Source organism: Corapipo altera, unplaced genomic scaffold (assembly GCF_003945725.1).
Source record: "Corapipo altera isolate COAL_440 unplaced genomic scaffold, ASM394572v1 0, whole genome shotgun sequence".
NCBI classification, from domain to species: Eukaryota; Metazoa; Chordata; class Aves; order Passeriformes; family Pipridae; genus Corapipo; species Corapipo altera.
The window spans coordinates 55560169-55577176 of NW_020884872.1; the positions used below are offsets into that span (position 1 = coordinate 55560169).

A 17008-nucleotide genomic window follows, 5' to 3' on the forward strand; every position below is an offset into this window, starting at 1 on the left:
AAGGTAATTAAAGAAAAGGAAATCCTACTATGATGGCCCTAAAAATAACGAAAGATCATGTGGGGAGAACATGGTTTGGACAAAGCTGATCTCCAACCCAACATCTGTATTACTAACATGATGTGCTGTGTGAGGCAAAGCAAGCATCAGGACTACTTACAAACATGAGAGCTTTGATAATAAAACTGGAAGGGAAAAAAACCCATTAGCCACCTTCTCAAAGCTTCCATTTAAATGTTTTCCACTGAACCTCCAGAAAGAGCTATTTTTGTTTGTTCTAAAATGTTCAAACTCACTAGAAATGTATAAAGATTTCTACCCTTCTCTGCAGATAACAAGATGATTTGCTTTAACTGCAAAGACACAGCTTTTTCATGTTAGATTCAGATTGGTCAGGTAGGACCTGCCCCTCCTAAACCCATGTTGGCTGGGTCTGATTCCCTGTCCTGACTGTTTCAGAGATGCAGCAGCTCTAACATTCAGGAACAATTTTTCCCCTCTTATCTTTTAAAGAAAACTGAGGCCATGATTCCTTAAAGCAACTCTTTCCCAAGGGCCAAAATAAAGTTTAGAAAGGGAGAGGGAGAAAACAATGTGGACATAATTGGGAGCAGGGAGCAGACCTGGTCTGCTGGCTCACCTCCAAGATGGAGCAAGGAAAAGCTCACAGACATACTACTTGCATTGCTTTATGTGCCTGCAGAGGATGTTTAAAAGTTAGCACACACTTTGGGATATTACCATTAAAGAAGGCATATGTCTGGTGTGGTTGCTTTTATTTATTACTATAAATGGTCTTTTTTCTAATGAAAAGGAACAAAATAAATATACCTTACTCTCCTGAATTAATACTTATTGGTCTGTGGACATGTTGGCAGAAGAACACTACTACAATGACATCCTTACTGAAAAATGATTGTGAAAGTTGTCAAAAGTCGTTAGGTAAGTTTCCTTCTCTTTTTTAGAAAGGTGTGTAGGATCAGGGAATGTTCAGGATGGTAAAGAAAAGTTCACTTCAGACAAAACACTGAAACAGCAACTTCAGACAGTAGGCCTATCCTGAGATCCCAGCACCCACACAGGGGACTACAGAGGTAATTAAAAGAAAGCAAGACCATACATTCCAACGCTTGGACAAAGCCCCCAGACCTGGTTAAATCCATATGGCAAATGAGTCTATCAGAAGGTGGGGAGATGATGTAGTATGCCTCAAATAACTCGGAAAAACACCTGTAAATTTACTAGAAGAGAGAGGGAAGGTCTATGTACAAACATTAGTTAAAGTTGGGGGAAGGACACATTATGCAACTCACCTTGTTGAACAGTCTGACCTATAAACCAGGAACGATGTTCCTCTTGAAAAGCTTTTACTTCAAACAGTTGCTGAGCACCACTATTGAATAAGTAAAGGGTTGCTTCCCCTGTTGAAAAGAAATCTGGTTTGTGTTTGTAAGCTTTCATAAAAATCAAAAGAATACCCAATATGTCTGAAGAATGTGCCTTATATACATAGAGACACACAAACATACACACATTCTACATAAATTCTCTACAAAGAAAGCTCAGACAAAAAACACTATTATATACAGATGTTCATTTACCAGCTCTATAAACGAAATTGAATTTGAATCAATAAATAAGATGTGCGAATAGTTCATCTTACAACACAAAGCCTTTGATCCAAACCCAAATCAAAATCACTCAAGAAATCAGCTTTTTTCTGTATTGAAGGGGGAAGGTGGAAAACAAGAAAATTCCCTCTCCTTCCATTATGTATGTCTTCAAGATATCAGACTCTGGGTTAGGGGAACAAAAGTGGGAGTTTTTGTGCATCAAAAATGAATTGCGATGACTCAGTATGGGTAGACATATCAAGTGCATAAGGAAGCTAGAAGAAGTTGCTTTGAAGGGCTCATCAGAATCTTGATAGCTTGGAAAGGAAAAGGTAAGCTTTATTTTAAGTCATCCCATAGGGCAGATATGCCGTTTCACATTAGTTTTGGGTTACTATGAAAAGGCGACAAATACGCAGCAAAAAGGATTGGTAAGTACCTTATCTAAAATGGGAAATTGCCAGAACTGAAATGTGGGCCACTGAAATGTGGTCAGTGAGTCCATTGGCCGGACTGGTCCTGTCTTGTTTATCAATCCATCTTCAAGAAACAAGAGCAACTGCAACACGGCTGTTCTGCCCAAAACACATAAACTGCAAAGCTGCACTGACTTGCAGATTATGGGCTGGCTCAGAAAAGTCTCAGTGTAAGCCCTCTAAGCTGACATCAGCACTGCTCTTCTCAGTCTGCAGACATCCCCAGGTGTGCAGGGAGGTCAGCTAAAATGGGCAGACACATCACTTCCCAAAAATTACTGATAATGCATTTTTCCACCCTTTATCCAAAAGGCTGACCAAATGTTTAACCTCACTTAAGGATATAATTTCAGTTCTCCGACAATTTTTCTTTTGTGGAGGGGAGGAGAGAGGCAAAGAGTAGATATAAGGCGGAGCAGAGGTTTCAATCATTACCACGTGCACTCTCAACAAGGGTCTACACCACAGTTTGATCAACATCAGACATCACACTACTCACAAAAGTGCTGACTGAACAACTTAAGACTCCTTCCAGTAAGTGTGCTAGCCAAATCCAGTGGTGAGCTACACAATTTTGGGAAAGGGACCCTTCTTACTGTCTAACTGCAGCTCCTGATTTTATGATTTTATGTTAAAAGGATAGTCACCACAGATTCCCAACAGTATTGTTAGACAGAAACTCTAAGGGATGGAGAGAAAACCCAGGCAGCTTTGCTCACACCTTTACAAACGTCTCCTGCGGTACTTCTGAAATGCCGCCTGAATCCTAGTTTATAGTCTTTGTAAGGGATAGAAATTTTGTCTTTTTTACCTGTCTATATATAGGACCAAGCATACTTCTATTTAATAAAGTGGTTAGCATGAATTCTATAATGTGCTCAATCCTTCAGTGCATATTTATGCAATATCTGGCATCAACAATTCATCTGTTAGACCCAAACATAAGGAAAATACATTAATAGTATGTTCTCAGTCCTTCCATTTTCAGACCCTATATTTATAATAGGCTACATAACTGAAAGTGTATGCAGGTCTATAAATAAACTCCTGTAAATTCTAAAGGAACACACCCAGGCAATCATTTGCACTTTAGGTTTTCCCCAGAAAACTTATCCAAGATCTCTGATTCTACAAGGTAAACAGATCTCTTCTTACACAGAGGAAAACAAATTAACATCTACACTTTTAAAAACATTAACAAATTATAAAGCCAATATGATACAGCAGGAAATAATAACACAGGATGAAAATAAATGTGGCTTTATATTTCCACTGTAAATCTGAGCAATTGAAAAACAGGTAAGATGATGAGTAAGTGGTTTCACATTCTGTATTATTATTTTTAATTATTTCCCCTTTCAAGAACTAGTTACTACATTGACATTAAAATGTATCTGAAGACTTTAGTTACACACCTGTACATATGTAAATACATACAAATACAAGCACTGAATTTCAAAAAAAACCCAAAACTTAAATCTACAGAAAACAAATGAGCTTAAGCAACGAAAAAAAACCCAGCATGAAACATGTTTTTCAAACAAAATATGTTAACCCTAACAAAGGTTTACTGCAAGTTTCTGTTGCAGTACCTCATATTCCAAATATTAATTACTCACATAGTAATAAAAAACCTTTGACAAAAAGAACAATCTGACCAGAAGAAAGTAACTGTGGAATGGTGGTGTCACTGTATTGCCTGCATGTGTTGGTCTTCCCAATGTATTTTGAATTCAAAGTGCCTCATCCTCGATTAAGGAGAAAACAGACATCATGACTTGGACCAAGTAAAGAAAATCAGATTTAAAAATGAACAGATTCAAAAAGCTTGGTAAGTATAACTGAATCACTTCTTCCAACTCTATTTATTTTATAGCTTAAGATGAATGCTATCAAGCCTAAACTGGGATTGAAAAAAGTGCCCAGATTCAACACCCAACACTGTAAACCCCCCAAAACTAATGCACTTAAAACTAGAACTTAAAATACACACCTTTTTTGTGCTGCCAATATTCCTAATGAATAAACAGTTCAACCAATTAAAATTATAAAAGAAATCCTAAATGTTTGCATAGCATTAACTATCTGGCATCACCAGCAGTATCTTTGGCACATAAGACTTGTATGATCATCGTTATTTCAGCTTTTCAAAATATGAATCTTTCGGTGGTGGAGCAAATCAACCAGAATATTAACTCGCTCATGTCACAATTCCAGAACTTGCCTGTGCTTGGATTGCGCAGCTTTGTAAACACGGGTTCGCTGTCAGATGTCTTAGGGGGGTCAATAGCAGCCTCTGTAGGGGGAGAGGAAAAAGTTGTGAACTTGTAAATTGTGAAGTATTTCACATCTGCTTCTCCAAGACATTCAGAATGAATGGGATTGACACTTTTTGGAAACTCACATCTGCCTAAAAGTTACATGCCTGAGCCCAAATTCATCCTACTTGATCAACGCACCTAAATTATGATTCCAGACTTCCTGGCACTCTCTATCTGTCACAGGAAAGATATGCACCTGGGGATGATTTAGGTTTTGAAAAACCACTTCCCCCAAAGAGAGCCTTCAGGCAAGAGAGCTCCTAAGTCTGACATCCCAGTTAAGTGAGATGAACTGATATGCTGCCCTGATTAGTCACAAAGAGAATGCTTTGGTAAGTTAGGCCAAGCACAATGTGAACATTAAAAAAGTGCAAAAGGTAAAATACTTATGGGAAGAAACGGTGATCCTTTAAAACTTTCAGGAAGTCAGATTATGCAGGAATTGTCTGACTAGTTGTTACTTCTGCAAAAAATAGGCGCACTTGTTTATCTGTTACATATAAACTTGAAAAATAAAGAGTACATTTAACTCCCTGCATGTGAAAAAAAGCTGAGAGAATACAACACCTCTGGCTTTAGCCTTGGACAGTTGTTCTCTTTTCTGTGTCTGAGCAAGAAGACGACACAAAGCAGAACCCTGAAAGTATAATTTCTCTGTGAATCTGAAAAAAAAGGAAATGGCTACCACAAGGACTCTGGTTCAACTGTGAAACAACATCTATAAGGATCTCCAGTTAAATATATTCTACCCAAGTTCTCTTTGTAGGGAAAAGCTAACATATTTACGAAAGCAACTTCCCACATCTCAGTGAAGAGCACCATGACAGCATCATCTTTCTTAGCTTGAACACTGCCAGTTCTGTCCCAGTTTCTTTCATACAGGCATTCATCAGAGCAAGGAAAATTACTAAAACATTTCACATATGTAATCAGTATCCAGAACCCAGAGAATGGACTGACAAGGGATCAGGCTAAGGTTTGTGTTATGGCGCTGCTGGGGAAAGTGGGGAGGAGCAGTAGAGGCAGGCTGAATGGCTGTTCAAAGGAAGAGAACTGCCACGTTGTCCTTCCCGTTTCAGCAACATCCAGCAGGTTTGCGGAGAGGGAGCTTGTACTGTAGGAACAGTACAACCAAAAGTAGCTATCCTCCACTCTGGCTGAAATCCCCAACACACCTGAAAAGGGCAAGTGCACTTCTCACAGGTGCCTCAGTGGCAAAAAAAAGCCCCAGATAACTCTTATCCTTCACATCCACTCCTGGTTATTCAGTTGTGTCACAAACAGAAGTTGTCCAGATAAAGACATAAGCAGGACACAAAAAGCAGCTGCATTTAGTGATTAAAGTGTTGGAGGATAATAGTTCTCAGAGTGGTTCAGAGAATTTAGAGTCATTTTCTTTGCCTCAATTTTTAACTAAGTCTTCAGGTGGCTTGAAAAAGTGCTTCAAAAAGTTTCAATATAAGTTGAGGGATTTTAATGGAAAAAGTCCGTATTTGCTAACCAGACTTGCTTCATATGCTGATACATAAACACACGGTTGTCAAGCTACATTTGCCCTGGCAAAGGCGAACTTCAAATTTCTAGAACTGTGTATATTTCAATTCTTGACCGCAGTTTAACATTAGTGTATTTTTTGTTACTTTTGAAAACACTGAAGTGATTAATGATAGTGAAAGAAACACACTGCATGTGTTTACTTTGATGTGTTTCACATGAACATGTTAAAATATACACACTAAATGCGAGTTTCAAAATTTAAAACAAAAAGCAAAACAAAAAACCCCCAAAGGAACTTTCAGCGCTCACTTGCTCTGCTTTCTTCATGCAGATTTATGAACACTGGGAATGAGTCCAGCTGAGCTCTAAGTTGCATCTTGTATAATGTGAACAATTAAGTCGACAATCCTTCCTCATTTGCTGTTTTTTACGAAGCTCACATCTTTATTCCGTTGAGATGTTTGCTTCCTAACCTTCCAGTACCACACTGAATTTATCTAGCTCTGCTAAGCCTGGGAGACACCTGTAGGTAGGGAACGCTCAGTGTAACAAACCCAAGGGATACTGTGTCCCTTCTCTTCCTCATCAGTCCTCTGCCTTCCCAACCCAGACAACAGCCCTCCATCATCCAGGCCTGCCCCATGCTATCCCAGGCTCAGCACCATCTGCTCTGCCTGGCCCTGCAGTTGCCTGGGCTCAATCAGAAGCTCTTCCTCACGTGAAGAGCAGCACAGCTCTCCCTGTTTGGTTCTTTGGTCCTCCCTAAGCTCCAAGGGGTTCACCACTGCCCAGAGGACAGCAGGGAACAAACCCTAATAAAGAGTCTGAGTTGCAGGCTTCAGTCTCAGTATCTTATGCTGATAGGATCAGAGTATATTCTCCACACAGCTGCCACAGAGCATGGTACACCTGAAGGGACATGCACACAGGAAGAAGAGAAGGACCGGTCAAAGGCAAAAGCGGTTTCTGTGAGTTTCTTTAACCTTCAGTTTCCTCAAAATGTAGACAATATCCCACTCCATTTCCAGGGGCATCTGAAGTATATTTTTGTTCTAGATTGGCTTTACTATATGTCAAGTTGGCAGATTAAAAAATGAAGCAATAGGGAGAACGCCTGCTTGGAAAACTGAATGCAATATTAACATCGCCTTAAGGGCAAAGAAGGCCCTATTTATCTGAATTTAAACACTTCATGACTAGAAAAATGCTGAGCAAAGGATTTTTGACATTAGATGTCTAAATCTAACTTGTGTGTGTTCTGGCCTTCAGCCAGGAAAGGTAACTGGACTTCTTTAATGCCATTACATTTATCAGTCCTTGTATTTCAGCAAGGATCTCTTATATCTAATAAATACAGACTTCTTAAAAAGCAGTACTGTAGCAATTTTCTAGCAAAACTAAGAGTTAAGCTAGGTCTTTCTTTTTTTTTTCTTTTTCAGTTTTAAGGTTCATGTCCAGATAAGAAATTATCATACAGAAAATAAGCAGACAAAAGGGACATTACAGGAAGACCTTTTTTGTTAAATCCTAAAGGAAAACATTAGATGATTGCCACTATGCTTATTACAACAGTTCCCATAGCTCAGCCCTGAGAAACACGTTCATCTACAAGAATAACTAGGGAGAAAGGTAAGATCTTTCAGATTGAATAGTTAACTCTTTACCAACACTCCTGAAACTTAGAGCTGCAGGTGACACACAGTCAGTACAGGTCAGCTTACTAATATGTGCCAGTACAGCACACTTTTCTTCTAGGACAACATACACTACAACGATATAAAAAACTGATAGAAGGATACAGAGGGGTTCAATTAATCCTGTCTCAAGGAGGCATCTCAATCAGCAAATCACTCTTTAAATTGCCTGGGAAGACACACGACAGACACTTCCAGGAGGCAACTGAACCCCACTAAAGCCTAATTCTATCTATATCATCCCCTGCAAGTGTATGCCTCTGTCTACATGGAGCTTATAGACACCTCCAGCAATGCAGTATGAATCCAGCTCCACTACAGCTATACCAGAGAAGGCAGTTCTGAGGTAAGCACAATGCAGGACAATTAAATTCCAATAGTGGGCCAGTCAGTATGTCTACTTTGCTGAAGTTACAGTCTACTGTTCATTCACAATCAACCAGATCATTCAAAGCCCATCTAAAAATGTGGGTGATGTACTTATCGGTTTGGAGTCTACAGACAGATCCTCAGAGTCCTGAAGCTGAGCTGAAGAGACTGTAAAAGCTTAAATGAAGCTTTCCATTAGAAAGAAGGAGAAAAGCCTATTGTATTTCATGGAGGTCAGACAGACAACCAGGCAAATTCTATAAAATATATAAACAGAACAAAGTGAAAATGAACCAGCTGGCAAAGGATTTCTGGCAATAATCTCTTCCACAATGGAGAGATATGAGGCACTAATGAATCTGACCATTAAAAGCAAAAAAGTGTTAGCTGGTACAGCAACATGAATAAATTGAAAAGCAACATAAAACTCCCACTAATGTCTATGAAACTGTTACGGATGATGCAAAGCCTATTCACCTTTAAAAAAAAAAAGCCTACAGAATACTATATATAACAAACTAATATCAAGTTATATGGAATTCCCATGCAAAAAGCTGCCAGCCAAGCAAGCAAAAAGGCTGTAAATATCTGTCAATTGCGTAAGAGGAAAAAACCCTCTGAGAGCACAAATTTCCCAACCACCATCACCCCGCAAAAAAAGAGGATTATTTAAGTCTGGAAATATAAAGTTAAGATTTCATTTAAAAACAGATATTAAACCATACGTCACCTACACCAGTCTTTTCCATTCCCTTCTTAACTTCTAACTATGCATGAAAGGTGTGTCAGATGGAGACGTTATGATGGAGCCCATTAAACACACATTTTATGGAAGACTTTAAACTATGTAGCCTAAGGGTACAGATAGGTTAAAGCTAATAAACATTTTATTTGTGCTCTTTTTAGAATCTCAACCCTGAAGTAAGTGGCTTTAATTCAGTGCCTGTGTGCTTTGTCATGCAGCATGCCCTGAAAAAAGCCCAGCGAAAATTAATTAATAAATCCAGTACTTTGTATCACTCAAATTTTTGACAATTTTTGTAAGTTACAAGGTACATGTTACAACTATGAGTATAACATATGAATTCAGGTATACATAGATTGAGGACACAGTTTCATGAAGGGTTTCAAACGACCAAAGATCACAGGCCATTGAAAAGCACTGTCCTGGGGTCCCCAACTCTGCTCCCTTCTTGTGCATCTCTGCTGCTTCTTTTTCTGCTGCTCCTTTCCACCAAAACTAGCAATCTTGTGGCCCCACAGCAAGTCAGCTTGATTCACTGATCCAGCTTTGAAATAACCAGTTACAATGAAGAAGTAATAATTTTCAACCAGGTCAGTAAGCTATTTTCATTCACCATACATGATCACCAGACCAAGGGACAGAACCCATGGCAGGAGCGGATGGCATAGAACATAACCTACTCCATTTGTGACACTTGGTGTCTTTGCTCAGTGTATGCTAATTAGAAAACGAGACTGTATGTGACTTTACAGCAGTGAGAAAGCAGATGAGCCACAAGACCACACTTTTGCTTCCTTGGCTCACAATACTCCCAGAGGAGTATCGAACAGCACACAGCTCGGAGTTCACCTCTGCAAACAGCCTATTTTGCAGGTGCTTACGTAGGGGGTATGGCTTTGCACTTGAACACAACTGATTTTTGAAAAGATCTTCTTAGTTGTTACTCAGTTATGTAAACTTGATGTTATCTCACCACCTTACTCCTTTCTTGACCATACATAGCAGTAGCTTCAGTAAGGGACTTTTGCCATGCCTGTTGTAAAAGACACAATAGTTATCAGCTTGGTAATTTATTACTTGGTACCCTAAGGAAATAATGTTTAATGTGACATAATTTTCACCCCTTGAAGTCTTTCTAGCCCTCACTTCACCTGAAAATTCTACAATAAACACAATGATATCTAAAAATGGTACTGCTTTCTATCTTGAGCACAACTTCACACAGAAATGCTACTAGACAGTTTGAATATCTTTTGCTCCAGGACACAGCCATGCAATACAACTAAATTTTAAGACTTATGCCTGAGAGCATCTTTTGGCTTCCCCTTATGCTGGCACAGTTCACTTAGGCCAAAAAAACCCACGTTCATGGACTCACTGGCAGCAATGGACAGTATTAATTCATCCATTACTGAAGTTTAGATGCTTGGCAGAGCATGCACATTTTCAGCTGAATAAAAGAGAGGTCAATCTTGAGAAGTTCAAGAACTGGTTATCACTTGAAAGGATAAAAACTACAGACTTCCCTTCTCAATATTTATAGGGTCAACACTGGTGCAGCTGTATTACTGGCTGAATCAGCCCTATTCTCATGTGCAGAGAGGCCTAAGTTGGCATAAGATGCTCTCTTCCAAGCCAGATGGAAGAAAGCAGAAGTAGGAGATGGTGTTACACATTAAAACATCTCTTTTCAGTTATTTATTTGCTATGCTTCCTTCTGGCTCCCTACCTCGCCAGTTATATCTGCTTTATTCACAGCTGAGCTCAGCACGCCTTTTAGGAGATGACATGTAAGAAACAGTGCAAATTACCTGCAGGCAAAAGGCTTTGTTTGGGAGATGAAATACCAATTTAGGGGGACGTTAAGTAAAATACGCCCAGAGAGTAGTAACTTCTAAAATAAGCATATCTGCATTCGCCTTATTAAAAAGGCATATAAACATGTGTGCATATTTTATATAATCTTTCTGATGTTTTTACTCAGCTGTTTAAAAAAGGTACATATTTGCATATTGTAAACATTATTTCTGAGTTCATTACCTAAATTATTCTGTAAGTATTAATGTTCAACTACCTAACAGCCCCATAGTGTGATTTATTTTGTAGCAGATATATTGAATTGTTTTTTAAATACTGAATAAAAGCATGTATCAAAGTGCAAGGTGCAAGAATGGAAAAAAAGTTAATGCGAAATGTGTCTACTTCTGATTTTAAAGCAAACTACTTTCACACATTAAGTATTCCACAGCTTCTTTTGCTATGACATCTTCTCTCACTATGACCCAAAATTTTCAAGTCAAATGCTTCCTCTGTTATTGCACAAAGACAAAAGTTCCTTAGTCTCAACTGAAAGGACGGAGGATTAATTTAATGTGTGTTGATGCTCTATGGTTTGGCATCACAGTCCCATTTATTTCTGCCTCCATTTGACTTTTGGCATATATGAGATTTGTTCAAACAATTTGCCAAGTCTAATGTGAAACTGCTCCTTTTATTTTTGAATAAGTAATTCCTAAAAATAATAGGACTGTTAAATTTCCCTCCTCCCTTGCAACTCTTCCAGTTCTATTCATATGGCAGTTCTCATAAAACAATAAAAAAGCTAATCAATTTACTGTTTAAGAACACAGCAGACTGAAAAAATGTGGTCAGCTAAACCTGTCTAGTTCAGAAAAATAAAAGTGGAAAATAATTTTCAGCATGCAGCTAACCCCTACTTATTTTCCTAATACAAACACAGAAAAAAATAAATAAGGCAGTCTTAACTCTAGGTGCAGAGTGGAACACCAGACTTAGAACACTGCCTTAAATTCCTCACCTCTTTGCTAAAACCAGTGAAGGATATAAATAGTTGCAGTTCTGACATAACATCTATCCATGAGGAAGTGTACTGAAAAAGAGACTGTCCTTCACACCAATCTGTTAAGCAGCTAGTGTGATTTTAGTAAGATCGGTTTGAAGCCATTATGTAAGAATGTTTATCTGTTATACTGAGCCCAGATCAGATCTATGTCACATATGGTGGGTGACTTTACCACAGTATTTGAGGGTTTTCCAAAGCCCACTCCTTAGATTTAGATATCCCTACAATTAGATGGGGTCTCAGCATTATTTCTCAGTCTAGAAAATAATTTCTAGTTCTTATGATTTTCAGAGAAAACATTAAAAATGGTTGTTCCATGGACCCAGCTCAAAAGGCAAGTAGAAATTTCCTATATGCACATAAAAAAACCCCATAACCCTCATTGATTCGGGCAGGAGGATCTTTTTAAAAAAGTACATGGATACTCGGTAAATACAGACAGAATCTGCTCTACTAAAGCACATCTTAGCAACTTTCTACATGTGAGATGGCCAGGTTTTAATCCCCAAGAGCTATTTCTCTTCCCTTGTACCTGTTCAGTAGCTAGACAACAACAGAAAGCTTGCACAGGAATTTTTACATTCTCAAGGGCAAAGGCAGGTTTGGATATATGGGTAATATAATAGCCCTGATTATCCAGCTACCACCAGAAATCCAGAAAACCACAATCTGGAAACTTGGCCATCCACCAAAGAACTCCATGTGGGTCCTTCAGGACTTGTTAGCACTTTGGTGTCTCTGTACCATGATTCCTCCAGAACTCCAGATTCAAGAGGTCTTCTTAACCATCGACATCAACTACTCCGCACAAAGCAAATTCATATCTAGATTTCCAGCCAAGCTAATAAAATCTCCTGGAATGTGGAGCACAGAAACACCCAAACGGGTCTACACAGAGCCAGCTTGGTCTATCAGGACTTATTAGTTCAGACACTGCCTGAAAGCAGCTGCACCGAAAAGCTGATTCTGGAAATAGCAGAGATGTGTTAACATGGCACAGCACTTGAATTAATAAACTGTTAGTTCTGAGCCAAGTCTGTCCCAGGCTAAATCTGGTGCCTGTAAATCCACTCCATAGTTAATCTGCAACTGGAGAAACTGCCCAAAGAGTTTACTCTATTTCAAGCCTAACATGCACAGCTCTACCCCTACAAACATGCCCAAGTTTCTGTCCTCATCACCTCCCTCCATATGACCAATCCCCGTATCTAAACTCTTCCTGTTTGTTCATCGTTTACTATCTTGAATATTCACATCCATTTCTCAGCCTTCCTTTAAATGTCCACAATAAGACTGCACAATGTATATCAGCGGCTTTCAGCCTTTCTGGAGTGATTAACATGGTTACCACCTTCTTCTCATCCTACCTTCTCAATCAGACTAACACTTCCTAACACTTCTCCCCCGACTTCTGGCTTCCCTCTTTGTCATGCCTTTTGTGGGTCGATCCCTAACAAAGGAACCATTATGCTTATAAAAACAAAAGAAAAATATGATTGTCCTGTCTCTAGGGAAAAAAAAGTAAGTATGAGCAGAAACATCATCACAAGAGGTATCACCAAGCCAAGGGCCAGCTACTACTTCTAAAGGTAAAATTTGCTATCTCATCTAGAAGTTGCTTAGCAGTCAGCCCAGATATGATCTGAGGCTCTCCTTTTCACTTCCTACTTGGACTTCTCTTGCGTGATTCTCTCATGCCAAACAGCCTGAGTGTCTTGGTGTGGCAAAGAGCTGGTGAGGGCAAAGACTGTCATTAGCCTGTTGATAAGAACAGTAAACGGGGAAAGACTGCCATAGGAAAGAATGAAGGTAGGCAAAGACTGATTGAAATGGAGCACAGGGAGACCGGCCTGCTGATGGAACATCAGCTCTGTCTTTCAGCTCAGTCAACTCTGCTTCTCCTCCCCACCTTCACCCAACTCTACAATCCATGCAAAGCAACTGCTGAGCATGTGGTTTGTAGCTCTGTCCCACCATGTATAGGCATGAGATGGACACTAATGATCAAAGTTTTACAGTACTGGAAATATGACAGAGTTAATCACTTGCTAGAGAAAGTGTCAGTCTGACCCTCTAGAACAGTTCAAGAGGGCTGAGATAACACACATCATTGGTAAAACAATAACTCTGACTGCATTTACTCCTCTAGCCAGAATAATGACTTTAACAAAGAATATAGGCAGTTTTACCTGACAGAGAAGATTCCTTGCTTCTGTTTCCAGAACACCAAGATCAATATAAAAATTACAAAATCAGAAACAAAACTGAAATTTATCTCCTCAGTCATCATATATGCTCTGAACAGCACAGTAGCAATTTATTCTCTATGCAATATGTGTACAGATGTGTATTGAAACAAGGAAATTAGTAATAGTTTTATAACCTTCAATACTAAAGCAAACAGTCTGCTCACTTCCTATGGTAATCAGGAAATTAAGTCTTCCTGCTTTTTAGCTGCCATGTTCCAGATACCTATCCCATGCTGTCAGTTGCTGAAGTTTAAATAAGGTCTCTCCTTTGTCTTACATATGTTTTTCACAGCTAAGTGTTTCTACATGTCACACAAACAGTAAAACCACGGTCAGATGGATTCTCAGAACAACACGCTAAGGAATCAGAGCAACACATGCACTGTCATTCAGAATTCCAGCTGTACCTTTGGCTTGTTATAGGAAGTTGCCGTTGAACCTCTAGAAGGCTGAAGGATTGACAAATAAGATGATACTGATACTTAAGAAAGCAAGTTTCAGTTCCAGTTGTTTCACTTCCGTACTTCTTACAGACCTCAATCTTTTTTAGACTATGGTATCTAGTCACTTTATAGAACTAGTCACCATCTTCATCCATATAGGAACTTTTAAGATGTCACATCCAAAGCAAGATGAACAGCATATATCCAAGTGGAGATGTTATTAGGTTGTGTAGGATGGTATATGTTATCAACCTTACACACTCTTCTAGGACACAGACTACACAGGTGACTAGTTCAAACTAACTCAAGCACTTGAAACCTGGATCTTAGAAAGTATCTTTATTTCAAGAAAAGTTTTGGAGCTTCTTACACAGAATGAAATCACACCTCGCTCCTTCCTCCCACTGTGCATAGGATAATGACTGCAGATACAAGAACAGGCTATTTACAAGCAGAAGGTACCGGTGGATTAGTAACAAATGGCATTAAACTCACATCCAGAAACAGATCCTGGACTTATTTAAACTAGGTTTTATTATATTATGTTAGGTAGCATAATGCCATGTGAGTATTATGAAGATTGTCATACAAAATGAATTTTACAGTCAAAGAAGAAGCATTTTCATTATAAATCCAACTGCATCCATCTTCATTCCTGAAAGTAATCAAGTCTTCCTACTACATGTTCTGCTAAATGACCAATGAAAAATTTCTGAGACAGATTCAACAAAGCAGTTAAGAAATGCAAAAGTTTGAAAAGTGATACATTAACTTTAAAAACCTCTTTTGGTTAAAACCAAACTAAAATCATTAAATATTTCATTTCAGCAGTCCTATTCATATGACTGGCAATTCTCATCTACTGTGGAGTTTTGAATTTATCAGCCACAGACTTTTTTAAAAAATTACTATGTGCTTTGAGGTTCAACTAAGGCTTAATAAACTTTCTTACAGGTCTGGAGTACTATATAAATTTTGTCAGAGCTGTGCTGGCATAATTGGTAATACAAACTGTCTGGCTTCATGAAAGTTACAAGCTCTGGCTCCAGTCCTGCAAACACTTACTGAAGAATTTAACTCACTGCACAGAACTGACTACTCATGCATAAGCTAAGCATATTTGTAAATATTTGCACAGTATGGACATCTGTTGGCAAAGCCAGTCATCTGATAAAAGATTCAGCTTTAAATCCTACTCTGCATAGAGTCAATATTAAAAAAAATTCCTCACTTTATAAATTCTTTTCTTAGGCATCAAGCATGTCAGATACCAAAGGGTGGAACTGAAAAGTTAAAACCAGAGGAAGAGAGGAATCAATGAAATCATGACAATTGGTTCTGTTTCTCATTTAACTAGAGACTGGTTTCTCATGGATGTATGTCTCAAGATTGAGCTCCTGCCTTATTTTCAGCTTTCGCTATACACTTCCTTCAGTGGTGCCATTGATAGCATTTCTCACACCATCACAGGCAAAGCTCATATAATTATTCCAAAGAGCTCCTCCCTTTTATCATGTTTGGTTATTAACACTTGTAAGTTTTGGGTGGCCTAAGGAATAGCCACAGTACAAAGCTGGGCCACAGATAATTATGAAAGTTGCATTTCCTTAGAAAACCAAAATAAGAAAGGTAATTATTATCTCCTTCCTCCAAGTGTTTTGAAGTTTGAGCATACCCTCTTTCACTCATCTTCTTTAAGAGCAAAACAATTTCTGATCTGTGAGTTTAAAACCTGATACTAGGCAGAAATACATGTAAAGGAGCAAAGGTATCCTCCCATTAATTCAGCACTGCGTGGGAGAGACAAAACCTGCAGTGTTTAAGGCCTTGTGTCCATTGCACCTGTGGAGCTGCCCATGTAGAGCTCTGCTTCTTCAGCCTAGAGAGTAAGAGCTGAGATCTCACTCTAGCTTAGAATTTAAGTTTCTTTTACAGCTGTGGCTTAGGTTTCCTTCAAAAAAATGCAGGAATGGACTGAGGGGATGGAGGCAAGATGGGCCGTCAGCTCTAGGGAGGGGACAGCGAGGCCCCACCAGGGACCTCGTTGACAAAGAGGTCTCTCCCAAAACTCTGTTCCCAGGACTCACACACAACGCTGTTTGGCATCAGGGAGCCACCGGGCCTTCCGAAAACCCTAATGACACACACAAATTAAACAGGGTCCCTGGGGAGGAGAGGGCGGGTGCTCTGCGGGGCCCGGTGTCAAAGCAGTGTGAAGCCGCACCCGGACCGGGGCTGGCCGTACGCAGCAGCCCGGAGACCTGCCCCCGTGCTCGGCCACGGGCACCCGCCTCCTGCCCGAGCGACGGCACCGCCCCAGCCGGTGGGCGGGGGTCCAGAGACCGGCACTGCGGCAGAGCCTGTCCCACCTCGGAGCGAAGCCGCTGGGTTACCTGGTGCAATGAGCACCCACTGCCCGGAGTGCTCTGCGCCCTGCATGCTCCGTGCGCCCCGCGCTCCCGCCGGAACATGGCGGGCGGGGCGGAGCGGGCGCGGGAAAAGGGCGGGCGGCAGCACCGCACTGGGACGGCCGGGGCTGGGCTGGGCTGCGCTGCCGCTTCGCCGTTTCCTCTTCCCCCGCCAGACGGAGGGAATTGGTATAAGCCAGTGTGGGCGGGACCGCGGGCGGCAAAGCCGGTCCTTTGCCCCGCCCCGCCAGCGGGGCTGATGGGCGGGGGCGTGGGAGACAGGCGGGTGTGACATCCCACCCTGAAGGGAAGGGGAGGAGCCGGGTTTCG

General features: G+C 40.2%; 1 protein-coding gene across 4 annotated transcripts in view; it reads right to left on the minus strand.

The window, feature by feature from the left end:
* RNASEH2B (ribonuclease H2 subunit B) overlaps nt 1–16759 on the minus strand; it is a 37963-nt gene extending 21204 nt beyond the window's left edge. For 3 of the 4 annotated variants that reach the window (XM_027648298.1, XM_027648290.1, XM_027648317.1), the window contains exons 1-3: nt 16664–16759; nt 4314–4385; nt 1314–1421 (exon numbers count right to left, since the gene is read on the minus strand). In XM_027648298.1, coding sequence (XP_027504099.1) covers nt 1314–1421; nt 4314–4385; nt 16664–16709 — 226 coding nt within the window. In that variant the 5' untranslated portion in view covers nt 16710–16759. The remainder of the gene's footprint in view (nt 1–1313; nt 1422–4313; nt 4386–16663) is intronic. The other variant, XM_027648307.1, reaches the window with a different exon arrangement.
* Nucleotides 16760–17008: the final 249 nt, after the last annotated feature.